The sequence below is a fragment of the Pan troglodytes genome, chromosome 2, assembly GCF_028858775.2.
Source record: "Pan troglodytes isolate AG18354 chromosome 2, NHGRI_mPanTro3-v2.0_pri, whole genome shotgun sequence".
In the NCBI taxonomy this organism is placed as follows: domain Eukaryota; kingdom Metazoa; phylum Chordata; class Mammalia; order Primates; family Hominidae; genus Pan; species Pan troglodytes.
In genome coordinates, this window is record NC_086015.1 from 154351511 (window position 1) to 154371894 (window position 20384).

Below are 20384 nucleotides of genomic sequence, written 5' to 3' on the forward strand. Positions count from 1 at the left end.
CTCTGCCTTCCTGCCATCTGCATTGTCTGAAATGTCACACGCTGCCATTTCTGTGTGTGGAACTCCTTTGTACCTTCCCCAATATGTGGATGAAACGCCTCTTTGCTTCCTTTCCTGTGTCTCAGGGTACAATGGAGCACTTATCTTGTTGCTGTCTACTTTTGTGTCATGTGCACCTCAGGCAGGGCCACTTTCTTCTCTTTGTAGCCTCATATCCCAATAGAGGGTCGTGGTAGGCATTTAGTGTTTGCTGCTACATATTGATGGGTTTTATTTTATTTGATCTTGAGCTGCCTGCTTGATCCCTAAGTAATAGTACTTTGCACAGTGTCATTGCACAATAATTAAAACCAGAGAGAAATGGCTGGTTTAAAATAACATAGTAAAATGAGTCATCCAGACAAAAACAGATACTCTGTATCTGTCCCCAGTGTTCTACAGGTAATTCTGTTAGAGGAAAACTTTTTAAAAGCAAAAATGTATTTCAGTAATGTATCACGCTGTGTCATTTCCACTGTGTACCAACAGCCCATCCCCACCCCTCCTCCTTTTCTCTCTTTTCCTGCTCTCCAGCCAGAGAACCTGATTTAACTATCTGATCATTCAGCAGAACCCAGCAGTCTGGCCAGTGGTCTGACTCTGCTGGTCTTGTGGCACTGAGGCAGCAGTTTTCATTTGGGCTATTTATCCAGGCAGCCAATCAGTGCACTGACTACTTTTCATTCCCCATGTGAACAGTGGCTGAGTATGGGATTTTGGATTTTCTGTGGCTCATTTTATAGGGTACAACTGATTAACTTTTAAACCCTTTTATTATGGGACTTCAAACATGTACAAATATAGAAGTATATAATAACACCCATTTACTCTTCACCCAGCTTTAACCATTGACTCACAGTCACTCTTGTTTCTACCCCTTATCCTCTCTGTCTCCCCTCACCTGTGAAATTATATCATTTCCTAGTGGATTACTTTTTATCAGTATGGAGTAATCTTTTCTTTTACTTCATGAAGAAATAATCTTTTACTTCATTTTATTGGTAGTTAAGTACTTCAAGAAGACATTTTAAATATTTGAATATTAAAAAACCAGCTTTATTGATATAATTGAAATACTATATAATTCATCCATTTAAAGTCTACAGTCAATGTTTTTTAGCATGTTCACAGAGTTGTGAAGCTATTAACCACATTTTAGAACATTTTCACTACCCCTGAAAAACCCCGTGCCCATGAGCAGTCACTCCCCATTTGCCTTCAGTAGCCGCAGGCAACCACTAACCTACTTTCTCTGTAGATTTGCCTTTTCTGGACATTTTATATAAATGGAATTATACAACATGTGGTCCTTTGAAACTGGCTTGTTTCAGTTAGTGTATGTTTTCCTGGTACATCCATGTGGTAGCAGGTTTCAGTACTTCATTCTCTCTTAGGGCCGAATGGTGTTCCATTGTATGCATATGGCACATTTTATTTATCTGGGTATCAGTTGACGGATATTGGATTGTTTTCACTTTTTGGTTATAATGAACATCCTGCTATGAACATTTGTTTACAGGTCTTTGTGTGGACATGTGTCATTTCTGTTAGATATACAGGCTAGTTCTCCTGGGTATGTATAACTTACTGGATTATGTGATGACATTATATTTAACCTTTTGTGGAACTATCCTACTGTTTTCCACATATTACATTTATCATTTTACATTCCCGTGGGGAACACCTGAGGATTTCAGTTTCTCTACATTCTTGTCAATACTTGTTATTATCAGTCTTTTTATTATAGCTGTCCTAGCGGTATTTCATTATGGTTTTGATTTGCATTTCTCTATCGGCTAATGGTGTTGACCATCTTAAATGTGCTTGTTGGCCGTTTGTTTATTATTTTTGGAGAAATGTCTGTTCAGATCCTTTGCCTATTTTTTAACTGGGTTGTCTTTTTATTATTGAGTTTAATAGTTCATCATGTATTCTAGATCCAACTCCTTTATATATGATTTGAAATATTCTCTCCCAATTGGTGTGTTATCTTTTCACCCTGTTAATTGTATCTTTGATCAAAAAAGTATTTTAACAACAGAAAATGTGAGAAAAATGGTGGAAAATCTTTTAGCCATTCTTACTGAGGGTTGAGTAATGGTATATATAATAGCTGACATGTACTGAAATTTTTGATTTTCTATTTTTTTCTCTCATTCAGTCTTCACCAACGTCAGGCTGGTTAAACCCTCTATGTCCTGCAGCTTTGAGAAGCAGGCTGTTCACACTCAGAAGGGGGTATTATTGTAGTCATATAGCCTAAAGAAGGATTTCCAAGGAAATGGATTTCTCCATTGAGGAGTCCATCACCTCTGACTTAAAGTGCTGTGTCAGGTGGATCACCTTAAAGATTTGCTCCTTAGTCTCTGGACTTGGTTGGAGTTTTAAAAAAACAATCTCTGTTGCATTTCATTTCACATAGTGAGTTCCCACTGGCTTTGATGATGGAAAAGGAAGTAGCTAGGAAAATGAATCTTTACAAAGTTAGTTTTTTTCATAGATGGTTATATAAAAACCTACACATACATTTACAAGGAAATTTATTGAAAAAGAATGGAAAGTCCAATATTTGCCCGGCCCATTTATAGCCATTGATTAACAGGTGCTTCTATTTAGCTATATTAGAGACAGTGTATTAGAGAAGGAATTTGGCCTTTTCCCTGTTGTCATGTTTGAAACCTTTTAGGTGTGCAGTGGTGAGTTTAAACTACAAAAGAAATAAGTTTGTATCAAGAAATGAGAGACAGAATCATTGGGAAGGAACTTGATTTGGTAGTTATTTTGGGAGGACCTTATGGTGTATTGATTGAAATCAATACTTAGGTGTTGTCTACGTGTAAGGTGTAGTTTTACGGGGATGGAGGATGGAGGAAATTGTAATATGTCAGAGACGGGAGACAAAGCCCTGCTAGGTGATGAAGTGGTGTTCAGAGACTAGAGGGAACTAAATGTTAGAATACAGGCGAGTAGAGAAGGTACAGACATTCTTCAGAGATATTATGGGTTCCAGACTGCTACAATAAAGTGAATCACACGAATATTTTGGTTTCGTAGTGCATATAAAAGTTATGTTTACACTGTATTGTAGTCCATTAAGTGTGCAATAGCATATGTCAAAAAAAGTAACATCTTAATTAAGGAATACTTCATCCCTAAAAATGCTGACAGTCATCTGAGCCTTCACTGAGTTGTAACCTTTTGGCTAGCAGAAGGTCTTGCCTCAGGGTTGATGGCTGCTGACTGATCTAGGTGGTGGCTGCTGGAGGTTGGGGGTGGATGTAGCAATTTAAGTCTTAAAGTAAGACAGTAATGAAGTTTGCCACATTCATTGACTCTTCATTTTATGAAAGAATTCTATGTAGCATGTGATGCTGTTTGGTAACATTTTACAAAATTGGAGTCAGTCCTCTCAAACTCTGCTACTGTTTCATCAACGAAGTTTATGGAATATTCCAAATCCTTTGTTGTCATTTCAGCAGTGTTCACAACATCTTCACCAGGAGTAGATTCCATCTGAAGAAACCACTTTGTTTGCTCATTTATAAGAGGCAACTCTTCATGCTTAATTTTACTGGGAGGTTGCAGCAATTCAGTCCCATCTTCAGGCTCCCCTTCTAATTCTAGTTCTCTTGCTGTTTCCACATCTGTTGCTGTCTCCTCCACTGAAGTCTTGAACCTCTCAAACTCATCCATGAAGGTTGGAATCAACTTCTTACAAACTCCTATGGAAGTCAATATTTGACCCCCTGACACATGAATCACGAGTGTTCTTAATGGCATCTAGAATGGTGAATCCTTTCCAGAAGCTTTTCAGTTTACTGTGCCCAGATCCTTCAGAGGAACCACTATCTATGGCAGCTACGGCCTAATGAAATATATGTCTTAAATAATAATATTTGAAAGTCAAAATTACTTGATCATGGGCTACAGAATGGATGTTGTGTTAACAGGCATGAAAACAACATTAATCTCCTTGTACATCTCCATCAGAGCTCTTGGGTGACCAGGTGCCTTGTCAGTGAACAGTCATGTTTTGAAAGGTATCTCTTTTTTTTCTGAGCAGTAGATCTCAAGAGTGGGCTTAAAAATATTCTGTAAGCCATGCTGTAAACAAATGTCCTGTCCTCCAAGCTTTGTCGTTTTATTTACAGAGAACAGACGGACTAGATTTAACATAATTCTTAAAGGCCATAGGCTTTTCCAAATGGTGAATTAGCATTGGTTTTAGGTTAGTCATCAGCCATATCAGTCCCTAACAGGAAAGTCAGCCTGTCTTTTAAGGACAGGCCTTGACTTCTCTTTTCTAGCTATGAAAGTCCTGGATGGCATCTTCTTCCAACAGAAGGCTGTTTTGTCTAACTTGAAAATCTGTTGTTCACTGTAGTCACCTTCAACAATGATCCCAGCTAGATCTTCTGGATCACTTGTGGCAGCTTCTACGTCAGCATTGCTGCTTCACCTTATACTTCCATGTTGTGACAATGGCTTCTTTCCTTAAACTTCACGTACTAGCTCCTGCTAGATTCCAACTTTTCTTCTGCAGCTTCCTCTCTTAGCCTTCATAGAATTGAAGAGAGTTGAGGCCTTGCCCTGGATTAGGCTTTTGCCTAAAGGGCATGTTGTGGCTGGTTTGATCTTCTATCCAGACTGCTGAAACTTGCTCCCTATCAGCAATAAAGTTGTTTTGCTTTCTTATCATTTGTATGACTGCTGAAGTAGCTTTTTTTTTTTTTTTTTTTGAGATAGAGTCTCGTTGTGTTGCCCAGGCTGGAGTGCAGTGGCGCCATCTGGGCTCACTGCAAGCTCCACCTCCCGGGTTCACACCATTCTCCTGCCTCAGCCTCTTGAATAGCTGGGACTACAGGCGCCCACCACCACACCCAGCTAATTTTTTGTATTTTTAGTAGAGATGGTGTTTCACCATGTTAGCCAGGATGGTCTCCATCTCCTGACCACGTGATCCACCTGCCTCTGCCTCCCAAAGTGCTGGGATTACAGGCGTGAGCCACCACACCCGGCCTGAAGTAGCATTTTTAATTTCCTTTGAGATCCTTTCCTTTGCATCCACAGGTTGGCTGTTTGGCATAAGAGACCTTGCTTCTGGCCTGTCTTGGCTTTTAACATGCCTTCCTCACTGAGCTTAATCATTTCTAGCTTTTGATTTATAGTGAGATGTGCGACTCTTCACTTGAACACTTAAAGGTTATTGTAGGTTCATTCATTGGCCTAATTTTAATATTGTGTCTCAGGAAATAGGGAGGCCTGAAGTTGGGTGGGGGGTGGGAAGAGAGATATGGGACAGAGACAGGTTGATGCAACAGCCAGAACACACGCAACATTTATCCATTAAGTTGGCTGTCTTATATGGGAATGGTTCGTGGCACCTCAAGACATTTACAAAAGTCACTCAAAGATGACTGATTACAGATCACCATAACAGACATAATAATAACTGAAAAGTTTGAAACATTGAGGGAATTACCAAAATGTAACACAGAGTCATGATGTGAACATATGCTGTTGGGAAAATGATGCCACAAACCTTCAGTTTCTTAAAAAATGCAGTATTTACAAAGCCCAGTAAGGCAAAGTGCAATAAAATGAAGTATGCCTGTATTTTAGATGGATAAAGCACTGTAAACATGAGAGAGAAAGCAACTGGAGCTAGCATGGTGAGAAATGGTAGATAGTGTTTGAAATGATTTTAATTCCTAGCTAAGGAGTTTGTCCTTAATTCATTAAGAATTGTGGATCAATCGAAGGTGTTTTTTTTTGTTTTTTTTTTTTTGGAGACAGGGTCTCACTCGGTTGCCCAGGCTGGAGTGCAGTGGAGCAATCTGGGCTCACTGCAGGTTTTATCTCCTGGGCTCAAGCGGCCTTCTGACTTAAGCCTGCTGAGCAGCTGGGACTACAGGTGTGTGCCACCATGCCTGGCTAATTTTGTTGATTTTTTTGTAACAATGATGTCTCACAGTGTTGCCCAGGCTGGCCTCAAACTCCTAGGCTCAAGCAATCGTCCTGCCTCAGCCTCCCAAAGTGTTGGGATTACAGGTGTGAGCCACCGCCTGGCCCATTGAAGGTACTGAACAGTGAAACTGACATTGATTGATTCCATAAATACTTATCCAGAGCATTGCCTGGATTATATTAATCATGGGGTGTTAACTCAGCTGAGGCAGAGGCAGGGTCTGACATTAGTGACAGCAGGTGCTGTCTATTGACACTCAAGGTCTATCAGTTTCCTTTCTACTGACTTTCATCCTGATGGTGATAATAACTACCACTTATTGATTTCCGTGTTGCATGCTTCATGCTAAGTGACTCATCCTTACAGTGACTCTGAGGCATATGTATATTATTAATGCCTCTCTTTAAAATGAGATTGAGATTTAGCAGAGGTAAATGCCTTGCTCCAGGTTGCACAACTAATATGTGGCAGATCTGAGATTTGGACCCCAGGCCATCCTGTTCCAAAGTCCATTCTGCTGATAGCACTAAATGCTGCCCTATACTACCTCTCTGGTGGTGTAACACAGCAAGTGACCTTTGTGAGCCTCACTTCATTTGGCGTGCTCTGTATTTGCCTCCATGGCGGGTGTTCCCCCTCTGCTGAGCTTCCATTTCTCTCTTTAATACTGCAGCTATCCCAGGCCTGGGAGGAGCTGCTTGTATGTAATGTGACACATCTCTGCCGTCACCCATTATGTGTTTATAATTTACGTGTTTTCATATGCTACAGCAAGGCACAATTTTTGTACTACTAAAACAAAGCACTCAGTGTGCTACTGTTTTAGCTATGCATCGGTGACCAACATCACAGTGCTAATACCTCTAAAATGGTAGGGTGGACTGCATGACCCCTGAAACCCCTTCCAGGTCAGCCTTCTGTTCCTAGGGTTAGGCATTAACAAAGAAGGAATAGTGGTTCCAGAATTCTGGATGCTAGGGAGAGTATAGTCCAAAAAAGCTGTCATTCTTTTCAATCCTGACCCCTCACACCACTCTCAGTAACATTCATGATCATAAACTTTCTAATAATCTGGCTTCATGGACATTAAGTTCTATTTAACATCAACAACTACACATGTATTCATATCATCTGCATTGCCTGAATTTAGAACTGCTCTACTTTCAGAGTAGCTTCCATAGTCACTTTCTGTGTATTTTCTACCCCTGAACATTCCCCGCCCCTTCATCTTCAGTATAATCTGTATGTATCCGTTTCTGTTTTCTTTCTTTTCTTTTCTTTTCTTTTTTTTTTTTTTTTGAGACGGAGTCTCGCTCTGTTGCCCATGCTGGAGTGAAGTGGCGTGATCTCGGCTCACTGCAGCCTCTGCCTCCCAGCTTCAAGTGATTCTCCTGCCTCGGCCTCCTGAGTAGCTGGGATTAAAGGCACCCACTACCATGTCTGACTAATTTTTGTATTTTTAGTAGAGATGGGGTTTCGCCATGTTGGCCAGGCTGGTCTTGAACTCCTGACCTCAGGTGATTGGCCTGCCTCTGCCTCCCAAAGTGCTAGGATTACAGGTGTGAGCTACCTCACCCGGCCTTCTGTTTTCTTTTTGTCACCTGAAACTGGGGCCTCACTCCAGACCAATTAAATTAGAAATTGATGGGTTGGGGCCTAAGGCACTGGTGTTTGTTAAAAGTTCCCGTCACCATTCTGCTGTGCACTCAGGGCTGAGAGCTGAGTTGAAAGTAGGCCCATCTGGCCACTGTCTGCTCATTGGTCCCGTTTCATTACCATTCCCTAGTCGTGAATAATTATAAACATTATTAATAATTATTAAGGAGTACAGTACTAGTCACTATGTGTTATTTTCTATTTTTAATTTTTAATTGCAGTTTTACTAATCCGCATCCACTCGACTGTCTTATGTCCCAGAGCCCTGTAGCTATCTGATTGACATAACTTTAAGTCAGTTAAATACACTTAAAGCACAGGGTTAAGAGGGCTTTATTTATGGACTCCCAAAAGGAGATCAGATTGTGGAATAGTATATTCAGCAACGTTTTAAAAAAAGATATGCATATGTTTATAGAAACATTCATGCATACTTAGAGTAGAAAAGATAGAAAGATATATATGAAAATATTTCGTGATTATAGGTGATGGCCTTACAGATGGTTTTTCTTTTCATGTCTGCAGTATAAATTTTCTATAATGAACGCGTATTTCTCCTATATTTAAAAAAATCTTAAAAAGGAGATATACCCTAGACAAAATAGGGGTGTATGAATGTGTGTGTTATTAATATTTTTAGCTCCTGAGGCTAAAATATTCAGTGGGGATATTGAGAATAGTACCATACTGACAGTGAGTTAATAGCAAGGGTTGGCATACAAAAGTTAGGATTTGGATCCTTGTTATTTTTGTTTTTGCTTATTATAGCTAAGCTAAACTTGTCTCATCTGATGGTTGGTATTTCGTTTTGTTGAACAAGTGAGTGTCATGAGACTGTTAGTCCATAACAGGACAGAAGAACATGATGACATAGATAGTTTACTGTTTTTAATGCCAATGGACTAACTTTAATATCTGTTATCGGTGCTTTCAGAAAAACTATTAAACTAGGAACAGAATGTCGACCTAGTATTTGTTCGTCTTCTCGCATTGGCTTGTTACCGAAGTTTAACAACTCCAGCGTGCATTTGAATTTGAATTTTAAATAAGACACAATTAAAATAAGTGGTTTAGATGAAAACGTAACAGTAGTTATCTCTGGGTTCTGTTAAATAATTTTAAGGGTATTTAAAAAGTAAAAACAAAGCACTCAGTGACTAGCAGATGTTTAGTTTCTACTCTTCCTTTTGTCAAAATAGAAGGTGGGAGAACCTATTGCCGAATAATGGGAAAACAGCATTGTGTGGTAATGTTTCAGTAGGGTGTTTTCTTCTGAAATGCTGTTTTGCTAATCCTTGGGGAAATTTGGCTGTGAGCATGCAATTATTACATTTTTATCCACAGAATGGGCTAAAGTTGGCATCACATCCCTCATGGTTGCCAGAGGCAACACACTGATTTAATTTGTGCCCCTGTGGCAGACATTTTTGAACAATTTCAGTGATTTTTTTCCTGTTGCTACTTTGGTTGTTTCCTTTCCAGTATCCCACTGTTTGTTGCTCCCCAGCCTCTCTGATTTCACCCTCCCTGAGTTTTGAGACACTTGGTGTTGGTTGAGGAGAGTAGAATAATTGAAGATCCAGATGATTGTCCTGAGGGAAGCCATGCGGGTGTCCCTGACACATCCTGGGGCAATGCGGGTTGGAATGCTTTCATGGTCCAGCCCGCAGTGAATGAATGTCTGTCCTCTTAAAGACTGACAAAAACAAACAAATCTTAATTAGGCATATTTGAAATTCCATGTGGAGCCTGAAAAATGGATCCTAAGAGAGCTGCTTTTGGGGGATTTTGAATTCTTTTGCTGTGGAATTTGAGATTCCTTGAGATCTCCCCTTCACGATTCTGTCCTGCTTTGCCTTTGTTTTTTTGATATACTAACTGATGTTTAACAAGGAGGATCACCAGATGGACCCAATTCGAGAGTGAACATCTCTTCTCCTAGGTTAAGAGTCACAGAAGCACAAGGGTAGAGCTGCCTGTTTCTCCAAGAGCTGGCTGCTGCCACAGGGCAGGCCACCTCACACTAGCATGCGTTCTCTAAGGGCTTTGGGTGGGTATCCTTTTCTGAGCACTGCTTGTACAGGCACAGATCATTTTTAGGGAGCAGATGTTTGTTTTATCAGTACACCCTCGAGATAATCAGAATGGGGAAGAAAACATGTAATTCTTGTACCCATTGTGTCTAGAAACTCATATTTTTCTTTTTTTAAAATGCAGAGTGGACACAGATATCTACCAGATATCTTCGAGAGCAGTTGGCCAAGATTTCTGACTTTTACCACATGGCCTCCAGCACGGGCGATGGCCCTGTCCCTGTGCCACCAGAGGTGGAGCAAGCCATGAAGCAATGGGAATACAACGAAAAGCTAGCATTTCACATGTTCCAGGTAACCTTTTGAAGACATGCAGAGTTGTGTGCAATGCTTTTAAGAAGACAGCAAATTCCTTATAGTTTGGTGCTCTGGGGTTAAATCCTATTTTACATGAACCAATACAGTCAAAGAAAGCAGTCTGACATTTCTCACATCAAATTGTATTCAGGGTGACACATCTGCCCTGGGATGACAGCTTATTATACATATTGATCTCCAGCTTTCAATCATGTTAGCTCTTTTAGTGCTATTAATTACTTCGTAATTGCACTATTAAATGTAATCCTTCTAAACCTTTTATTTTGCAAAATTGGATATATTTATTTAAAAACACCTTTGTGCTGATGCCTTCTGTGGTAGCAGACCTCCTTTAGACCTAAGTTGTTCCAGAGAAAGGTCATCTTAATTCAGCTGCAGCTGAAAATACAGAGCTGAGGGGGGAGGGGTAAGGGCGTTTAGGAATGACTGAACTCTCACCCAGACAAGCTGACGTAAATAATGTTGACCAGAAGAGGGCGCTTGGGCTCTTAATTACCTTATTCATGGTAAGGTAAGAGAGATGACTTCAGTTCAAGTCTTATTATTAGCAGAGATTTTAGTGCCTGTTATCTTGATTAAAGAGGGAGGGGACATGTGGTTTCTAAATTTTCCCTTTAGAACCTTTATTATAATTTTCATGCTCCTCTTCTAAGAGGTCAACATAGGAAAAAAATAAGGTCTTTTTGAGAAGTAATATTGTTAGTTTTTAAGTCAGTAAAAATAAATTCTAGTTCCATTTAGAAGAGGGACTACTTTAGTGCTGCCCTGAGCTTTTATGACTTTTACTGGGCTCAGAATTTAGTCTGCATCTTGGAAAAAGTATCTCTCAGCATGTTTAATGGTTCTGGAAGAATTACGTATTAGGAGTATTGAAATTAGAATTTTTTTTTTTAAGAAAGCAGTTAGGTCCTAAAGGAATGAATATAATTGAATTAGTAATGTTAAAATTTAAATGTTCATTATATTTTAATTTGCTGTATTCTGAAATGTGAAACAGACCCTAATTCATACACATGAAGACATGTATATGCAGAAACAAGGGCATGGGTATATAAACAAAGCATCTATAGGATGGACTGTTATTTATGAAGATTCTCTTTCTTTTTTTGAATCTTGAATTTACCATCTCTTATACCTTAATGGAAAATTCCATTTTGTCTCTTTTTAAAAAAAATTTTAATTAATTTTTAAATTGACAAATGAAAACTGTATATATATTTATTTAGAACTCACTTTATTGGTCTTAAAATTTTAAATTGCACTTTTTATGTGACTTTTTAACTATTTTTGACTGTAAACATTTTAAAAATTAGAAATTAGCAAGATGTCATGTCAATGTGGCCTCACTGTAAACTTTGAAATACTACAACTGTAATTTATCAGTGTAATATTTTCACATGAATCCTTGATAACCGTTGCAGTGGAACACTGGTAATACATAACAGTTGCTAGGAACAAAGTAAGATTTCATATGAACTACTAAGTTTGTTACCAGAATGACCATAAGAGTATATGTCTTTCCCAGAAAACAGTTTTTTGTTTCTATCTTTCTTTCATTCTGTGAATCATAATACAAAACTATAATAGGATATTAAATCTATATGTGCATAGAATGTCATAAAATAATGTGTTTATCTATGTGTATATGCATATGAAGGCAAGAGACAAAAGATGTTTGTAGTGCTTATATCAAGATTAGTGGTCTCTATAGGGTCTGTGTCACCCCTGTGGGGCATTTTTGGAAATTGTAGGGGTTATTACTGTTTTTTATTGTAGTTGTGTTGAAATGTTTATACATTATTTTATCATAAACTCCTTTCATTTCTGTATATTAGGTCATTGATTTTTAAGGTTGTATTTTATGGATAGGTGATAGTATCTGAAACTAATTTTGGGATAGTGGAAGAAGCTATTAAGGGGGCATTGGGTCTGATGGGATTTTCACACTTTTGTTAAGATGATGGCGTGAGCAGTGCTTATCTTCTTTATAATTATCACTGTTACCCAAGTTTCCTTCTATGAGCATGAGTTCATACTCCCCCGAAATCTAGCCAGGACCCTGACACACACTGGGGGTATGAAAGCTTCTGAAATTTTTTTTTTTCATTGTTGGAATGAATTTTTCTCAATTTGGAGCAGATTTCTAAAAAACAAAAAAAACTATACAAAACATATTAGTTATTTGTTTTGTTTAGAATTTGGACTGTGAGCAGTGAGACTATGTTTAACAACAACAAAAACAGTAGTACAGTTAGACTTAAGCATAAGAACGACAGTGCCTTTTTTGTTTTTTTCTTTAACATTATTAATGTAATTTTTCTTTGTTCATTTAAGGAAGGAATGTTAGAAAAACACGAATATTTGACATGGATCCTGGATGTTTTAGAAAAGATCAGACCAATGGATGATGATCTTCTTAAACTCTTGCTACCACTAATGCTGCAGGTATAGTACATGTCCCCTTGAGGCAGTTGGTTTTATGGGCAAGAAATGAGTCTGATAAGAATGATTAGGTAAGTGGAAGAGGAAAAGGAAAAAATATCCTGTTGAAATGGAAGGAAAAAATGTCTTTGATGCTATAACACATGAAGTGATAAAGGCTTCTAATAAGTTTTAGCCATCATTTGTGTTAACCATGTTGGTAGTTTTTATCCATGTGTCCTAATTTTTAAGTAATTTTACCCACGTTGATTTCTCCTATCACTGAGCAAAGCAACCAACTTTTAAAATACTGTCTCCATATAATAACACAAATCTCTGTGAAAACAAAACAAATCATCCCTTTTGAAGATAGAGGATCTTCTACATTCTTTTGACAAGTCTTTGAGACTCTTGGGATAGGAAACTTTTTATTTTGATGATTGGTCTAAGATGTGCTTAAATTTGATGTATCTAGATGAGATTTATTTTAAAAAATTCTTACGTGATACATGTATTTGATAATTCAAGGAAGATGGAAGAATATCCAGTGAACAGCACTTCTCCCTTTCACTCTCATACCCTCCCCACAGACTATACCATAGGTTCCTGTGTCTCTCCCCTGAGATAGTCTGTACCTGCACTGTCCATTACAATAGCCACTAGCCAGATGTGGCTACTGAGCTCTTGAAATGTGACCAGTCCAAATTGATGTGTGCTCTAAGTGTAAAATGCACACCAGATTTCAGACTTAGTATGGAAAAGTGTATAATAGTAATACTTTTTATGTTGATTACCTGTTGAAATGATAACATTTGAATATATTGGGCTAAATAAAATACATTATTCTAATTTTTGCCTGTTTCTTATTTTTTTCATGGCTCCTAGAAACTTTAAAATTATACGTGTGGCTCACATTCTATTTCTATTGGACAGCACTTGCTTTATACCTTTGAAGTTTTTTTTTCTTTTTTAAATGAAAAAAAGTCTGTGTTAAAATAGTTATTTAACCAAGACGCATAAGACATGACTGAAGTCTGGTGTCCTTCTACTTCTCAGTATTCAGATGAGTTTGTTCAGTCGGCCTACCTGTCTCGTCGTCTTGCCTACTTTTGTGCCCGGCGTCTTTCCTTGCTGCTGAGCGATAGCCCCAACCTCCTTGCTGCCCACTCACCCCACATGATGATAGGACCAAACAACTCGAGTATCGGGGCCCCCAGCCCTGGCCCCCCCGGCCCTGGCATGAGCCCCGTGCAGCTGGCCTTCTCAGATTTTCTTTCCTGTGCACAGCATGGTCCCCTGGTTTATGGACTTAGTTGTATGTTGCAGGTAAGTCCTTGGCCCTTGTTATTTTATGTTAAAATTCAATGTGGGAAGTGATTGAGTTGGGAATGGCATTTTCAATTCTCTAGTTGACTTTTTACAACTCCAGTTTTTTCCTCACCCAAGTAATTTATTGATTGAAATTTTATGTTTTTATTTCCCTGTGATGGATCAAGCTGAGAGAAGATTTGTCACATTCGTCTAGGAGAGTGTTATTGCAGTTGTCCTTTATTAGGGTCATTAAGCAGTTCAATTAAAAATCCTTCAGGGAACCCACAGAATAAGTCAGTTGTATTATTGTTCTTCTGGAAAGACAGCTTCTCCAGCTAGCATTTTTAATCTTTCTAAGTTCACATCTTGGGTTGGTTGCCTGTCTGTGTTTAAAGTCCAAATCGTATCGGGCTCTGTTCGTCTTCCAAGCATTGTTGCTTGTGTAGTCCTTGAACATCCAGTAACATGCTGGTTGCTGGGCTGATACTACCAGGAATATCAGGAATGAGGTACAGTCCTGCCCTAGAGGAGCTCACAGCTTAGTGTTCAGTTTGTATTTCTTGAGCTCTTAATGTGTTCTGCTGTATACTAAGGAGCTTTGAAACAGTTGACCCTCAAGACATGGTCTCCACTCTCAGAGTTTACTGTCTTTTCAGGAAAACTGGGTCATAAATGGACAGTTTCCAAATAATATGACAAGGGCTGTTGGGGAGATACACAGGGGGCCAAGGCAGTTGAAAAGGGGAACCTCTAGCCCAGCCTAAAACTCACGGAGGCTTTGTGAAAGAAATTTTTTAGTTCTTCGAATGAGTTGAGAAAGATCAAGTAAAAAGAAGTAGTAAAAGTTTCCTGGCAGGGGAAACACTATGGGAAGAGGCCCAGAGGCTGGTCAGTTATCTTTTGTGTAGGTGGGTGTTAGTGGGACATACATTATAAACTCTGTTGGGGGTCAGGGCATAGAAGATGCCCTGTGGGCCTTATGATTGAGGTGTCATCAGAGGGTTTTATGCAGCAAAGTGACACAGGTAGTTGTGTAATTGTCGTTAGATTGATTGGCCACAGTAGAGGGAAGATTGGTGGGAGTGGGGAGGTAGGAAAGGAGGCTTGCAAGGCAAAGAAATCAGTTTGGAAGCATTTCAGGGAGTTCAGCTTTGGACTATTTTGGACTGTTTGTCCTTTATTTAGAACCTCCAAATGGATATGTTCAAGAGTTGTTACATGTCCAATTCTGCAGATTTGGGCAGACAGTTGGCTACTTGTGTGGATTTGAATCCTTCAAGAACTTTGGCTGTTCAAAAACCCAAGAGGGAGTGAGGTTGCCTGAAGAATTTTGTAGTGAGAGAGAATCCGTGAACCTGAAGGACAGGAGTGCTTAAGAGTCGGGCAGAAGGGAAGTCCATGGAGGAGACCAGGAAGGTTGGCCAGACTGGAGAGAGAACAGGGGGAGAGTATTGTTGCCCAAAGATGATGAGAATAACAGTAATATTGTCATAATTATATTAGCGTATGGATAGCATTTATTATGGTCTAGGCATCGTTCTAAGTTGCAACGTATGTTATTAAGTCATTTAGTTCTTGGAACTAGCCTATGAGATGGGAACCATTATTATTCTTATAACATCAATAATGCATAGATTACAGAGCAAGAAAGTGGCAAAGCTGGAATCCAAACCAAAGCAATCAGGATCCAGAGTCCACACTCAACCACTATGCTAAACTGGGGTCTGCAGAAAGTTTCAAAAAGGAATTAGTAGTGGGCAATGTGTAGAGTATTGGAGACATCTGGCAAGAAGATGGCTGAAGTAGTCTTTGACAATATAGTGTTCATTGGTGATCTTTTAAAGACCTATTTAATTGAATGGTGGATAAGGAGCCAAATTAAGGAATGTCGAGGAGTGATGGAGAATAAGGAGAAATAGCACTAATTGTTGTTTTGAGAAATGTGTTTATGAAGGGAAGAGAAGAGAATGGATAATGGATAAAGATGGCAGCTGAGTGGAGAGTTAAAAAAATATATATATTTTGATGGGCAGATTTGAATGTATTTTTGGGCTAAGAGCAAATAGGAGAAGGAGCAGTGTTTGATAGATCAGTGCCCTGGGTATTAGAGGGCTTTGGAATCAAGGACACAAGGAAGGGCTCCGTCAGGAGGAGTTGAGAACTCCACATTGTTACAGGCATGAGGAAGGCAGTAGGGATGTAGCCCAGTGGAAAGAGATGGATTGGTAGGTTTCAGGGACTTGACATTCTTTGTATCTGCTATCTGGTTTCCACAAAGATGTCTCCTAGACCTCAGAGTTTATTTATTTTTATTTTTATTTTTTTTTAAATTGATTGATGAATTGATTGAGACAGGGTTTTGCTCTGTTGCCCATGCTGGAGGGCAGTGTGGCCTAATCTTCACTCACTGCGGCCTGGAGCTCCTGGGCTCAAGTGATCCTCCTGCCTCAAGTAAGTGATCCTCCCCCCTCAGCCTCCTTAGTAGCTAGGACTACAGATGTGCATCACCACACCCAGCTAATTTTTAAATTTTTCTTAGAGATGGGGTTTCACTGTGTTGCCTAGGCTGGTTTCAAGCTCCTGGGCTCAAGTGATCCTTCTGCCTTGGCTTCCCAGAGCGCTGGGATTATATGTGCAAGCCACTGTGCCTGGCCAGCTTTTTGTACTTAATTTCATATTTTTGAAAAAAAATTTGCTGTTGAATGGCACAAGAGCATAATGGCTTAGATATACACTTTAAAGCTGTTACAGACCTGATTTTAAACCTCACTCTGCCACTTAGTAACTGTGACCTTAAGCCTCTGTTTCCCCATGTCTGGTTGGGGAGTAATGATAGTTCTTACTTCATTACCTCATAGGGTTAAGGTTATGATGACGGAAAGCTTCCAAGATAGTGTTCAGCATAGACTAAGTGTAATTAGCTTAATTAAATGTGAGCTATAATGTTTAATTTTTATGTTTAGGAGGCAGCAGGATAACATAGTGGTTCTGAGCATGTGTGCTATTAATAAAATCAAACTTGGGTTGGTTACTAATCTACGCGGCTCATAGTCCTCTTTGGTAAAGGTGGGGGATAACACTACCTAGATCATGGGGTTATTGTGACACATAAGCAAGATGGTCATATAAAGTACTTCTGGTTGAGTGAAGAGTGTGCAAGTGTCTAGGGCGAGAGAGATCTACCGGCTGTGGATCAAATTCGGCCCACAAGGTAAAAATAGGTTTTATGTTTTTAATGCATTATTAAAACAAAAATGAAGAGTGTGTGACAAAAACTGTAGGTAGCCTGCAAAGCTTAAACATTTACTATCAGGCTTCTTATAGAAAAAGTTTGACAACCCCTTGTCCAGGGTTACTGCCTGCCCACCATTTATGAAGCTACTATTACATGATTATTTGATTTTGTTTTTGTTTTTAAATACTTTTTTTTTTTAGCTTTTACAACCTTAGAAATTACATATTATAAGTCCATCTCATGTTTTTAATTGCATGAAAAATTGGTTTAAGTGACGATTTTTAAGTGATGATTACTGCATTTTTATTAAGTTCCTTCAGGTTCCTGTTGGAGTATTAGCTTATGAATTATTCCTTAATTTCTCAACAGCTGTACTTCCTCCCTTTCAACTTAATAATTTTTAGTTTTGTCTTCTCAATTGCGAAGTTGAGAATGGGGTAAGACACTCTCGTATTTTAAACTTACTAGTAGGAGACAATAATACAGTGATGACAGGGTGTCATTTTTACTGTTTAGCTATTGTTATGCTTTTCTCCTTCCTCTGAACATCCAACTTTATCTGTTTCATTTCCAGACTGTCACTCTCTGTTGCCCAAGTGCCTTGGTGTGGAATTATTCCACAAATGAAAATAAGAGCGCAAACCCAGGCTCACCCCTGGATCTGCTGCAGGTGGCCCCTTCCAGCCTCCCCATGCCGGGTGGGAACACGGCTTTCAATCAGCAGGTAGACTTTATGTTTCAGTGATTTGATGGCTGTTTTCATTCTTGACAGGCATCAGGGCACAGTGGGTCAAGCACAGGTTTTAGTATCTAGATGCTTGGGTGCTATCCCAGTTTTGCCTGCTAACACTCTGGGTGACCTTAGAGAATTGTTTAGCCTCTTCAGAACCACTGAAATTCTCGAAGTTGCTCCCTTTCTTTTCACTGTCTTGCTGAACAGTTCTTGCTGAGAGTTCTGCCACCCAGACTGTAATTATGGTGGTGGTTCTAATACATGACCATGACTCCTGTAGTAGTTTTGATATTTAGTAATTATTATATGTTCTTATTGGTACTGGGTTATTTGTTTCAAAGCCTTATGTGACTTGAACCATAGGATTGTGATTAATATTTAGAATAAGATCCCTATCTTGGGATCTAGAACTAGAAATACCATTTGACCCAGCCATCCCATTACTGGGTATATACCCAAAGGATTATAAATCATGCTGCTATAAAGACACATGCACACGTATGTTTATTGCGGCACTATTCGCAATAGCAAAGACTTGGAACCAACCCAAATGTCCAACAATGCTTGACTGGATTAAGAAAATGTGGCACATATACACCATGGAATACTATGCAACCATAAAAAATGATGAGTTCATGTCCTTTGTAGGGACGTGGATGAAGCTGGAAACCATCATTCTCAGCAAACTATTGCAAGGACAAAAAAAACCCAAACACCGCATGTTCTCACTCATAGGTGGGAATGGAACAACGAGAACACATGGACACAGGAAGGGGAACATCACACACCGGGGCCTGTTGTGGGGTGGGGGGAGGGGGTATGGATGGCATTAGGAGATATACCTAATGTTAAACGATGAGTTAATGGGTGCAGCACACCAACATGGCGCATGTATACATATGTAACAAACCTGCACGTTGTGCACATGTACCCTAAAACTTAAAGTATAATAAAAATAAAATAAAATCATATTCATCCATTAAAAAAAAAAGAATAAGATCCCTGTCTTTTACCAAGCAGTTTTCTTAATAGAACATTGCAAGTTGCTTTCACACATGGAAGAATGGCTCAAAGAGATTATTTTAGAACGTTCACCTTTCCACGTGGTGTCCTAAAAAAGAAATTTCTCTCGTAAAACAAATTTTGCAAGCATTTATTTTTGTGAACATTTATTATTGAAAACTGACATTGAATTGCCCTTTGTAAATTTTAAAAATTCACTTATTGGGCCACAGGCTGCATTTCTTACAATGCAGTCAAGATTGTAGTTCACTATAGGATACTTTACTCACGTGGAAAAACCTGACATGATTTAGACATGCGCTGTGGCATTCCAAGCACAAGTTAATTAGAAGCGATTATCTTTCAGGTTCGGGCAAGGATTTATGAAGTAGAACAACAGATAAAACAAAGAGGCCGTGCAGTGGAAGTTCGGTGGTCATTTGACAAGTGCCAAGAATCCACAGCAGGTACAGAATGCCACAGAGGAACGAGTGCTTTTGAATGTTGGACTTTATGCTGTGTTTTTGCTTCTTATAAACCATTCCACATGAATAAGGCAGCTTTTTGACAGAGCCACTTGGTGAATTTTGAGGACAATCTTCAGTTTATGCCTTTTAGATCCTGGCTGTCTAGAATGTCAAGTTTGGTTTTGTTGATGATTGATAACATATGCCAAGAATGATAATTAAAAAAAATTTCTTTTGCCTCACATAGAATGGTGATTTTGTACTGTGTTATAACTGTGTTATTTTTGGCCTCATTAACCACTTGTTTAATTTCTGCCTATAGGGGTGACTATTAGTCGGGTTTTGCACACGTTGGAAGTTTTGGATCGTCACTGTTTTGACCGAACTGATTCCAGCAATTCCATGGAGACACTTTATCATAAGATTTTCTGGGCAAACCAAAACAAAGATAACCAAGAGGTAGTTAATTTTTTTTTAATTCTTTTCACCTTTTATTTTCATAGTGTTTTTTTCTTCTTTCTCATTCAGGAAACTCTGGCGAAACCTTTTCTATGAAGTGTAGTATCTTATGAAGACATACACACTTGAAATCATTCTATTGTTGGACTAAGATTACCCACCATTATTAAAATGAAATGTCAGTGGGGCTTATCTACCTAGGAATATTGATATATTGACTGGCAAGATTTTTCTTGGCCCTTTTACCATCACTTTCCAATTTTAGTTTTAGAAGAATATCCTTCATTTAGTGATTGGACTTAATATGGTGGGTTGGCTTTAACTTGGGGGAATGTATGTTAACATTTAGCACAGCAGAGGGCAGTGCATGAATACCCGTGGTCATGATCTTTCAAAAATCCTTAGACAATGTGTTAGGGTTCTACAGAGAAATAGAACCAATAGAAAAAAAGTGTGTGTTATGTGTATGTATATATATGTGTATGCGTACATATATGTTTATATCTACCTAGAGAGAGAAAGGGGGGGAGAAGAGAGAGGGGTATTTATTTTAAGGAATTGGCTCACATGATTATGGGGCTGGCAAATTTGAGATATTCAGGGCAGGCTGGAGACTCAAGGAAGAACTGATGTGGCGGTCTTGAGTCCGAAGGCAGTCTGGAGGCAGAATTCTTTCTTCCTC

General features: G+C 39.0%; 1 protein-coding gene across 14 annotated transcripts in view; it reads left to right on the forward strand.

Moving 5' to 3' along the window:
• MED12L (mediator complex subunit 12L) overlaps positions 1-20384 on the forward strand; it is a 346021-nt gene that overhangs the window by 60638 nt on the left and 264999 nt on the right. For 10 of the 14 annotated variants that reach the window (XM_009446694.5, XM_016942161.4, XM_016942163.4 and 7 more), the window contains 6 exons: positions 9881-10050; positions 12409-12519; positions 13552-13821; positions 17616-17765; positions 19144-19243; positions 19566-19702. In XM_009446694.5, the coding sequence (XP_009444969.4) occupies positions 9881-10050; positions 12409-12519; positions 13552-13821; positions 17616-17765; positions 19144-19243; positions 19566-19702 (938 nt within the window). The remainder of the gene's footprint in view (positions 1-9880; positions 10051-12408; positions 12520-13551; positions 13822-17615; positions 17766-19143; positions 19244-19565; positions 19703-20384) is intronic. The other 4 variants (XM_016942164.4, XM_054681170.2, XM_063806310.1 and 1 more) reach the window with 1 other exon arrangement.